At 43.9% G+C, this 11,190-nt stretch overlaps 1 protein-coding gene across 1 annotated transcript; it reads left to right on the top strand.

Annotated features, from left to right (window-relative positions):
* Nucleotides 1–7: 7 nt before the first annotated feature.
* CGRRF1 (cell growth regulator with ring finger domain 1) lies at nt 8–10,681 on the top strand. Its single transcript, XM_008637309.2, has 6 exons — nt 8–22; nt 3,355–3,494; nt 5,164–5,341; nt 5,534–5,681; nt 8,381–8,488; nt 9,368–10,681. The coding sequence occupies exons 2-6, from the start codon at nt 3,431–3,433 to the stop codon at nt 9,716–9,718; spliced, it is 849 nt and encodes a 282-aa protein (XP_008635531.1). The 5' UTR covers nt 8–22; nt 3,355–3,430; the 3' UTR covers nt 9,719–10,681.
* Nucleotides 10,682–11,190: the final 509 nt, after the last annotated feature.

Genomic DNA, 11,190 nt, shown 5'->3' with positions numbered 1-11,190 from the left:
TCGGCCCGCGCGTCCTCGGCTGGTCAGTGCTCTGGGGCCGGTGGGGCTCGGCCGAGGGGGCCTGGGCTGTGCTGGGGGTGGGGGGCAAGGCCAGGCCCATGGCAGGGGCTTGGAACGGTCCCTTCCAACCCAAACCCTCCTCGGCTTCTAAAGGAGCAATAAAAATAATTTTTAAAAGAAATTATATGTATTTCTGTTAAGCTCGTTCCTCTTTTAGTAATACCGAAGTGTTTTCTTATGTTTTTCGTAATATCATTCATAATATTGGCAGACAATGCGTTTTTATGTACTGAGCTATGTGTTTGTGTCGATGGAAGGGAACGGAGCTGGGGAAGGGTCTGGAGCACCAGGAGCGACTGAGGGATCCGGGAAAGGGGCTCAGCCTCGGGAAGAGGAGGCTCAGGGGGGCCCTTGTGGCTCTGCACAACTCCCTGGGTGCAGCCACGGTCTTTTCCAACTTAAATGTTTCTGTGAATCTGTGAGCTGGTGTCCTGAAGTGTCTCGAGGGGTGGTGAGTGAAAGAGCTTCTGGTTGTGTTTGAGAGGAAGCAGCAAAGATAGCCACTGTTGCCTTTTCCAGAAACAGCTCCTGGAATGTTCATACGTCCCAGGAGTGTCTGTCAGTGTAAATATTGGTGCTTGCCAAGTGCAGAGCATTGATTGGCAATCAAAATCTTTCATGTAGGAGTTGGGGCTACACCAGACTCGTGGTTTCTGATGGAAATAAAACTCGAGTTTTGTTGAACTTCCTCTCATGGATTTCGCCTTAATATCTGCAAAGTGCTGTGCTTTGTGTTTTCCAGCCTGTGAATTGCAAGTGTTTGAGCCGTAGCTGTTTCTTCTCAGCAGCATCTAAATTCCCTTCTTGGCTTCTCCTTTCATGCAAAGGCTTTTGCTTGTTTCTGGTGCTTTGTTGGCTGCCGCTGGCTCACACACGGTTCCTGTGTTGCTGTTGATCTTTCAGAGGTGCTTTGTGAGGAGTTTATGTTCTTGTCTTGCAGCTCCTCCTCTGGACACCCCCTTGCAGTGACACTCCCTGGTGCTGGGTGTCAGTGGAGGCAACTGGGGTTTTTTGTGTCTGGATGGAGCTCCACCTCATTATTTACTTGGAAGCAGAAGTAGTTGAATTCCCTTTTATAAGTTTCTGTGTCCCACTGCACTGATTGTATTAAATTACTATCCACACCTCTGCGCTTCATCTTTAAAAAAAGTTCTTTAAAAAAAAAAATCTTTCCAAGTCGATGGTACTGGTGATAAAGGTATTTTTAAAAAAAGGATGATACCGAGCCATGATTTAGCTAAATCTTCATCATGTCTATCCCTAACCACCGATCCTTTTGCCAATTTAATCATTATTTATCTACTTGTAATAAATGCTGGCAATCCCCTGCTCAAAAAGGCCTGAAATAGATGTCTGCTACAAGATCCTTACATGTATGCACCTGTCCACTGGTGTCTTTTGGGTACAGGGTGTGCAAAGGACTGTCCAGAGGCATTTCTTTTTCAGGATCAGAGATTCCAGTTGCACCTGCACTAGGTGTTATTGCAGTTTATGGAAAGAGATGCATTTTTTTTCTCCAAACTGGAGTGTTAAGGGCCTGTTAATCAAGGAGGAGCCATAGCCAGAAGCTCAGCACATAGAAGCAGGTGATTGTGTGGGCAGCTGCTCAGAGATATTTGCTGCTCCCTTGGAATTCTCCTGTACCATGGTCATGAGCAGGAGCCTCCAAGTGATTTCCATGTGCCTGCAGCTGCAGTTACAGCTCAAGTGCTCCTGAACTTGCTCAGGAAAACAACTCAAATCCTTCATTTGCCACACAGAGCATTGTAAATGCAAATAGTGTCACAGGAGCACAGAACACCTGATCTATTGCTGCAGTGGCATTTGGGCTGCCCCATAATTTTCGGCATTATTTGTTTAATGATGTGTTTGTGGTGGTGTCAGTCAGCTTGGAAAACACCAACTGCTCAGGAATGCTCGTATTCTCATTTGTCAAGCCTTGCAGTTACGGGGAGGAGTGTCTCTTCCTAGGCACAGCCCTGGATACCTGTGGCTCTGCTCACAGTCCAAGTAGGTTAATGCACAGGCAGCTTCCAGAGCCAGCCCCACAGGTGCCCTGGGCACAGGGGTGAAGTGGAATTTAGATCACCTGATTACCTGGGCATTGTATTTTTAGCTGGAGGGGAATGCTCCTGCTAGGAAGAGCTGAAGGCTCAGCACCTGTTGGAAGTCTGGCTCTGCGGAAACATTAATTCATTAACTAAACCCTTGGAAATTCCTGCCTTTTCTAAGCTAGCACTGCTATAAAGAAATTAATGTTCTCCTCTACCAGCTAATGATCTGGACTGTTAGATCACAAAATAAGAACTGTATCTTTATTTATCCTTCCTACACTGAATACTACCATAAAATTTACAGAAAACCACACCTTACTGTGGAACAGAAAGGCCTTTGTGCCTTCAGCTGCTGCTAAAACTGTACCAGAGGCTCTTTTATCTTGCTGCTTTTCAGGAGGATTATCCTATTGCTTTCAACCAGCAAAGAAAGTTTCCAAGGAAAGAGTTTTTCCTTCACAATCAGGCAGATTTGGTATAAAACAGGAGGCACCTTTATGCACAGCAGCAGAGATCAGCTCTGTTGAGGTTTGGATATTGAAGAAGGGAAACAGCTGCTGCATCTGGTTTCTTTGTGAGTTGTTTAACTGGAATATTCCCCTACAGACCCAGGAAAGTCACTGTGGATGTTTTCAATTGTAGCCGAGAGATTTGACCCTCTATGCACAAATCAAGGATGGCCAAGAGCCTTTGATGATGCCACTGAACAAAAGCAAATGTTTCCATGAAAGGAATGGCTTTAAACAGACAGAGAGCAGGTTGAGGTGGGGTATTAGGAAGAAATTCTTGGCTGTGACGGAGCTGAGGCCATGGCACAGATTGCCCACAGAAGCTGTGGCTGCCCCATTCCTCGAAGAGTTCCGGGCCACGTTGGATGTGGCTTGGAGCAGCCTGTCCCTGCTCTCGGGAGGAGGCTGGAATGGTACTCAGTTCTGCAGGACTCGGGAGGAAATTCTGGCCTAACCCTTCACCACTAGAGGGCACTGACCGCTCTCGTTAATTTTATTCTCTTACTGGAAACCTCCTTTAAAGATTCCCTGTATCACTGAGAAGACTCCTGCCTTCTGACGAAAAGCTGAAGTAGGATTGGCAGGTTATGTTATCCATGCATCCTGGCAGATATTGTGGAAAGCCAAGCTACCTCTGTTTGTTGTGCTGCTTGCTATTTAGAGCTGACAAAAGAAATCAAATGTGTCAACACTAACACTGAACCCACTTGTTCTTGTTTCATGTCTCCTAGGTTTGGTTTGGGTGTTCCTGTTATTCTGAGGAACTCGGAAGAGGCAGAATCCAGCACAAGGGTATTGAAAAAGCGGATGAGACAAGTGAAGAATCCTTTTGGGTTGGAGATCCCTAATCCTGCTGCAGCTTCAGTATCAAGTCGGTGGATTTCTGATGTGATTTTTGTCAATTTGGGTTCCTGAACTTGGTGCTTTCCATTTTCTGCCTAGAATCATAGGATGGTTTGGGTTGGAGGGGACCTTAAAGATCATCATTCTTGCTCTCATCCTTTTCCTTTATCATAATTCCTCAGAAATACACTTGTATTCCAACAGAAATAAGCTTTTACACAGTTTATAAACGTGGTGTTTTTAAAAGTGAAATGTTTGAATATGTAGGTACAGTTTAATTCTCATTAATGAAACACTTCCTGCTATTACAGATCTTTAAGTAACTAAAACATTTGCAAATTACCAACCACTGTGGGCGTTTCTATAAATTTCATGGAATTGTAGAATTTTACAGAATTCATTATGGAGTATGTGCCACCCACTTAAATCTAAGCCCAGATTTTCAGCAGTGTTTGGAAATGCACTATTTTTAATAAACAGATAAATAAATCATCGCCCTCTTTTTCTATCTGTGCTTCAATGGAAACTGAATTTAAATATCTGTTTGGATTAGAGTTCACGCTGTCTCTTACATCCCTGAAATCACCCACACAGGAAGTGGAATTCGTGGCTTTCTGCATCACTGGGGAGCAGTGAGCAAGACTGAGCATCTTCCACCCACACAGATGTGGGGCTTTCCAATGCATGAGGAAGGGCTGCAGCAGATTTCCCCCCTCCCTCAACACAACCCCCCCCAGCACAACAAATCCAAGAATTCAGTCTTCAGGTAACTGAGATTTTTCAGGAGCTTTGAGCACTCCTGCTCCTGTTTGTGCAGGAAGTATTTAGAAGTTGACAGGTTTTTGGAAAAAGAATGGAAAGCATAGATCCCATTTTGCTCCTCCCTCTGCATGATCAAGAGCCGTATTCTTTGAGACCACAGAGAGTTTTGTAGATGAGTGATCCAATTAATACCATTATCTCACAAGGGAATGGACTTTGAGCTAAAGTTTGTGCTCTTGGATCTGCCAGCGAGTGTGTAAAGTGTTACTAGAAGTTAAAATTTACCCTTCTTAAAATGCACGTGGTATTTTTGTGAGCTTAATCAGCCATTTTATCTCCTCACACCCACTTCCTCACCCCACTGACTTCCATAAACACTAAACTGAATCTAAATTGATAGAAGATTTGTTTATAATGATAAATAATTTTTGTTCTTTTATAATGTTTATCATTTTAGGGGTGGCCTTATTGCAGCCTTTCAGTACCTGAAGGAAGCCTAAAAGAAAGATGAAGAGAGACTTTTACAAGGGATGGGATGACAGGACATGGGGTGATGGATTCACACTGCCAGAGGGCAGGGTTAGATGGGATATTGGGAAGGAGTTCCTGGCTGTGAGGGTGGTGAGGCCCTGGCACAGGGTGCCCAGAGAAGCTGTGGCTGCCCCTGGATCCCTGGCAGTGTCCAAGGCCAGGCTGGACGGGGCTTGGAGCAACCTGGGCTAGTGGAAGGTGTCCCTGCCCATGGCAGAGGGTGGAACTGGATGATTTTTAAGGTCCCTTCCAACCCAAACCATTCTACAATTTCATGGTTCTACGATAAAAATCTGTGACACTGAAGTTGTTTTCTGCTTGATGCTCTTTAAGCAGCTACATTTAGCAATTCCAGGATTCCTGCACACAGCAAATTAATGGAATTCTCCTCCTCTTTCTCCAAGGGGGTGTAACACTGACACCTGACTGTCTGGAGGACTGTGTCCTTACCTGCTACTGGGGTTGCAATGTCCAGAAACTCCACGAAGCACTGCAGAAACATGTCTACTGCTTCAGAATAAAGACTCCTCAGGCATTAGAGGATGCTCTCTACAATGAATACCTCTACAAACAACAGCACTTGTATCCTTTTTCTGAATTATTTTGACAAAATATGTTAATTTTTTTGGCACGGGGAGTGTTGATGCTGGTGAACACACCACGGGTTTTGGCACAACTCATTTATGAACAAACACGATGACAAATATTCTTCATGCAAACGTCACATTTGTCTGCAATTGAAGCCACTGATTGTTTTCCTTCACACAGACAAAGCATTAAAAAAAATGACAAGGCAGAGAAATATTGTCAGTTACCAGAAGATGCTCAAGTTGTGGATTTTGGCCCTGTGCCTAGAGCTCGGTATCCCTTGGTAGCATTGCTGACGTTAGCAGATGAAGAAGACAGAGAAATATATGATATTGTAAGTAATATCAGAGTATATTTCAGGGTCACTGTGTTTAAGGTCTGAATGTTTCAGGAGAGAGGCTTGAACAAAGCAGCTTCACTTCCCTGTTCCCTAGAACTTGGTCCTTCACTTTCTTATTTTCTAAAATAAAGCAGTTCAAAGCTTTAACTTCCAAACCTCAATCTTTGAAGAGGCAGTGGATAAACATTGCTTACTCTTTACTCATTCACTAAAGCATTTAAAAAGATGCTTGTGATTTTCCCAAAGCTCCTGCCTCCAGGGTCTCTGTGGTCAGAGGAAGGAGGGTTGGGGCAGTTTAGCAACCTGTTATTCTGATTTCTGGGATCACGCAGCGCTGTGGTGGAGCTCTCACGCTGATATGGACTCTTGGATTCTGTTGGCAAGGCAGGAGGGTTTTTTTGTAAGTGTCTGGCACAGATATGGAGCTGATTGCTGACTTGGCTGTTACAAACATAGAAATTACCTTTCTGCCCCAGGTCTGTGCCATGGTTATGTCTCACAGGAGCCAACTCCAGCGCACTTACAGGAAGGAGTGAAGGTCTGGCTTGAGGCTGATAGGAGATACTCAGCTCCCCGAAAAAGGTCTCCTCCTAATCTCTTACTGTTAAAGCAGCTTCAACCTCACCACATTGCTGTTTAATATCCTTTATAGACTCTAAATTGATGATCTCTGAATGATTTAAGACACACTTTTATCTCCCATCTGTTCATTGGATTGATAATCTACTTGCACCAACTCCTTGAAGAGGAGCACAACTGAACTCGGAAGCAAATTGCCTAAATCCACTGAACACTTTTCCATGCATTCATCTGGAAATTGTAATCACACCAGCACCTAAGAAATCTGTCCCCTTTCCAGGTGATGCCTGTCCTTGGCTTCTTGTCACCTGACCGTAGGACTGCCCTCCTCCCTTCTGTTCCCACTTGAGATGTTTTAATGTTTTAATACATTTTTATATGTTCAGATGTCAGACTAGTTTAACATAAGGAGACTGTAAATTTAATATTTGAATGTATGTCACATTAGCATGGGCATGAATTTGTAACACTTCTCTTTTGAGCCTTAACATAGAAGAAAGGGATGGAAGGAGAATGGGGAGGTATTTTTCCTCTGGTTTTGGAGGAAAGGAGCACATTTAGAATCTGTAAATCCAGTCAAGGGGTAACTCCATCTGAATTCATTGCCAGACAAATGTCAGAATTGCATCTGGTTTGTTGAAACAAACCTGTAAAATAGAAATGGAGTGTGGAAATGGATCTTTGCCAGTGTGATATTACCATTTTGAATTATTTAAGAGGTCTCTGTGGGTGTGTGTCCATCACTGTGGATGGTGTGCCAGTGCCTCTTTCCTGGGAGCAGGGTCTGATTTTCATCCTAACTGGTTTTGTGGCAAGATCATCCCTATTTGATTTTGTGCCATAATTTTCTTCTAGATCCAGAAAATTAGCATGACCATATATAAGGGTTACAGAAATTACTGGAAGACTGGCAGGGCTAAGGTGGAAGCTTAGCTCTCAGGCACTGTGATTTAGAAAAAAAAGACCCTTTTGCCAAGGAATAGTGAATTCAGTTCTTATAAATCCATATGTGTAGGTATATACACATTTGAACTCTATTTAATTAGCCATGTGTGGATTTTGAAGTGCAAGTCTAATTTGCCTTTAAATTTCTTTTTAAAGCAAAACAGCTTCTAAATTTCATTTCTCTTTTGACAGCTTCTGGGAACTACAATAATATTGAATTTCACTTTCTTTTTTCCCAGCTTTTCAGAGGCTATTACGTAATTTGGGCAGGGTGGGGGTTGTTAGGCACAGCATACAAGCTTAGAGTGCTTGTATTTCCAGAGGAATTATCTAAAGTCAGCCCGTGGGGGTTCAGAATCCTTTCCAGTGAAATCTGTCTTTTGCCTGCTCAGATTACAAGCCAATCAGTGACACTTCTTAGTGATTTTTGGAGTCCAAAAACTGCAGTCTGTGTGTTTGTGAGGGAAGGGGGAGAAAGGGGAGAAGACTGCTCAGGTGTCTTTCCAGTTTCCATGAGGTGGGACCTGCCAGAGCAGGTCTCTGCTATAAACTGGCCACAGAAGGGCTCCATGGGAAGCAGGGTGGGAAGCTGAAGGAGCACCAAGTGCTCTTTTGTGCCATATCCTGTTTATACCTTGTCCAGAGTATTTTTTTTTGATCAGTACTTGAAGTCAACATTGTTGAACTCCTGATTGTCTAAGGAATTAAGCAGGTCAGAAGCTGTACCAAAGCAAATCAGAGAATCACAGAATAGTTTGGGTTGGAAGGGACCTTAATGATCATCTCATTCCACCCCTGCCATGGGCAGGGACACTCCCACTAGCCCAGGTTGCTCCAAGCCCCGTCCAGCCTGGCCTTGGACACTTCCAGGGATCCAGGGGCAGCCCCAGCTTCTCTGGGCACCCTGTGCCAGGGCCTCCCCACCCCCATAGCCAGGAATTTCTTCCCAATCTCCCATCCATCCCTGCCCTCTGGCAGTGTGAAGCCATTCCCTGTGTCCTGTCCCTCCATGCCTTGTCCCCAGTCCCTCTCCAGCTCTCCTGGAGCCCCTTTAGGCCCTGCAAGGGGCTCTGAGCTCTCCCTGGAGCCTTCTCTTCTCCAGGTGAACATTCCCAGCTCTCTCAGCCTGAGTGATAAGTTACTAAACATAGGATTTTTTCTGTTTGCAGATTGCAATGGTGGCTGTAATTCACATTCCTGATGAAAGCTACAGACTTTCCTGCCGAATATTGTATCAGTATCTCCTCCTAGCTCAAGGTCAATACCATGATCTGAAGGTAAGCCATGCACGGAGTCTGGTTTCATGTGTATGACAGTGTTAACTTTAGCTTGTGTAGGCTTTCAGGAGCCTAAATTAGTACAAGACTTCTATTGTCATGCAAAGAATTGGATGGTAGTTAAAATTATTTTATCAGTTAAGTAGTTCCACAGGAAACTATTTTCCATGAAAATATTCAAGATTTCCTGGAAAAATTACTTGCTTCTAGTCTAGGAGTTCTGGTGTCCACTTAGTAAAGCAGTAGGAAGAAATTGACTGTTGAATGCTTCTTCTTTCCAGAATATTTATTTCCTTTCTAGTCACTCAAACCTCTTTCTTCAAAATTCCCTTTCAGTCAGGAAAGCCTCAGAAGAAACTTACATTTTTAAAATTCCTTTTTCCTGCACTATTGTTAGGAATCGTGCCCAGAAGAATTTGTGCTTCACGTAAAATAAGATAAAAAAAGGAGTAGGGGATTGGAATATGAGCAAGAGCAGAATGGGTTGAGCAAAGCAGATTTGACAGAGTGATGGATGTAATTCTGGTAGGAAGGGATAGAAGATCCCTCTAGGCACAGAGGCTGATGGACCAGAAACAAGCCTGAGCTGCTCAAAACCTGAGTACTTCTGTTAAAGTTCATACATGATGTTGATTTGATGCAGTCCAAGATCTGATGACTTATCTTTAATAATTTCCCACTGTTTTAAGTAATTTCATGTTTCTGAAATGCCTTTAGCTGGAGGCCAGGCAGCTGCCAGGACCCACACAGAGTCTGGCACTGTTTGACCCAGTGGACACCAGTGAATGGACCCAGTGGAACTTCCATTGCCCTTGTGTGTGTGCAGAGATCGGGGGGAGTTTGTTCACTTCTAAATATTTGTGTTTATGTGTATTTTAGCAACTCTTCATGTCTGCAAATAGTCCTGCACCCTCCTCCAGTGATACCTTCCCTGGTGAGAGCAGCACTGACACAGGGTTGCTGGAAAAGGCCGGGCTGGCTGGAGATGAACCGGAATTGCAGGAAGAAAACACCAAAGACTGTGTTGTTTGCCAGAACGGCCCTGTGAACTGGGTCCTCCTGCCCTGCAGACACACGTGCCTGTGCGATGGCTGCATCAAGTATTTCCAGCAGTGCCCAATGTGCAGGCAGTTCGTGCAAGAGTCTTTTCCACTTTGCAGCAAAAAGGAGCAAGATGAGGATGAATCGACCCATGTCTTGCAACATGTTCTTCCTGGAAGAGTTTTTTAACAGGAGTTAAAAATAAAAGACCTGGGTTGTGTGCACTAAGATTAAATGTGGAAGCCAGACTATTTATGGGAGGATATGTAGCATTAACTTGTAGGATTTTGCTTTTTATTGTTGGGTGATTTTCAGCTTCCTTATTTTTCCTCGCTCCATATGCTCGCAGGAGCGCTGCTTCCCCGTGCAATGTGGACAGAAGTGCGTAGGATATCTCTGAAGGATGTGATTTTATTTATAACTCCTTCCTAGTTTTTCTTGGAGCACTATTGGAGGCTATTTTGACTACTAAATTTAGGCTGTCTACTAAAAAAAGAATAAAACTTGCAAGTGCAGTTGCACGAGGCTCATTCTATATTTATTGTGTTTAAAATACTAGAGCTGTATATGTTTTAACTCAGTATAATTTAGGAACTCAGCACTTTACAGAATGTACCGTATGAAGGAAAGTAAATATTCTTCATTGTTAACCCCCTGTGTGTTTATTTTGTAGCTGAAGGTTGGACTGCAGCAGGAGCTGGGGGTTGAAGGTGTGGCTCAGGACACTGTTTCTGGCTGGTTTGAAGGATTCGTGTGTTGAGGGACTTCAGCCAAAGCCCTCTGGAAAGATTTTTGTTGATTATTCTTGAACTACATGTTGCTGACACTTTCAAGCCTGAGCTCCTGCAATGACATCTTGAGACAGATTTTCAGTCTTGTTGGCAGTGCCTGTAAGAACTTGTTCTCCATGCAAATGTTGGTTAATCACTCCCCAGAGTGGTGGCAGTTTTGTGGTGCTTTGAGGGATTTCCAACTCTTTTCGCTTGCATGGTCAACTTGGATGACCAGTAACAAGTTAACCAGTTACTTTTATCAATAGTCCCAGGAAATGTACTTGCTCTAACAAAGGAAGAAGCTAAAGAATAGCAGAAATTATTTCCTTTCACTCCAGTGGTGTGTTGTCAAAAGCAATAAAAACGGCTGTTGAGAAGAGAAAATGGTTCGTGTCTTTAAAGAGAGACAAATTCTCCTAAAGACAAACGGGCTGAGTCTCACATCTGCTCATATAGGGGAGAGTGATCCTTAGAACCTGTAGAAATGGGAGTAGCTGCTTTCTGCCCTCCTTCTTGTTCCCTTGCAGCTTTTCCTCACATCCAATTCCAGGACAGCTGCTCAGGCAGGGAAAGCCGTGCTTCACGATCCTCAGCTCCACTCTCCTGCAGCTCCAGGGTACACACAAGATGCTGCACACCTCCAAACCAGGGAAGGAAGCTTCTCCTGCTCAAAGGTATTCCATCTTCACCTTTCCATCCTTCTTTTTTTGATTGTTTGCTGTGACCCTGCTTCCAAACTCCTGGCAGTTACCTCTGAGGAAAATATTTAGGTGGTACTGTTGGGAAGAGTAATGGTTAGTTGTAAGGACAGGTGGAAGTGGGGAATTGATGCCTGTAGCCACAGATTTCCAGCCAGTGATCAGCAGGCTGGTTGTAAGATAATTTATC

This window comes from Corvus brachyrhynchos, unplaced genomic scaffold (assembly GCF_000691975.1).
Source record: "Corvus brachyrhynchos isolate BGI_N302 unplaced genomic scaffold, ASM69197v1 scaffold245, whole genome shotgun sequence".
Classification (NCBI taxonomy): Eukaryota; Metazoa; Chordata; class Aves; order Passeriformes; family Corvidae; genus Corvus; species Corvus brachyrhynchos.
The sequence above is the reverse complement of the archived record's forward strand: the minus strand, read 5'-3'. Positions and strand labels throughout refer to the sequence as shown.

Coding starts and splice junctions, on each gene's coding strand:
- CGRRF1 (XM_008637309.2), top strand. CDS start 3,431: ATGAGACAAGTGAAGAATCCTTTTGGGTTGGAGATCCCTAATCCTGCT. Junction 5,342..5,533: donor CTCTACAAACAACAGCACTT/GTATCCTTTTTC, acceptor ACACAGACAAAG/CATTAAAAAAAATGACAAGG. Junction 8,489..9,367: donor GTCAATACCATGATCTGAAG/GTAAGCCATGCA, acceptor TGTGTATTTTAG/CAACTCTTCATGTCTGCAAA.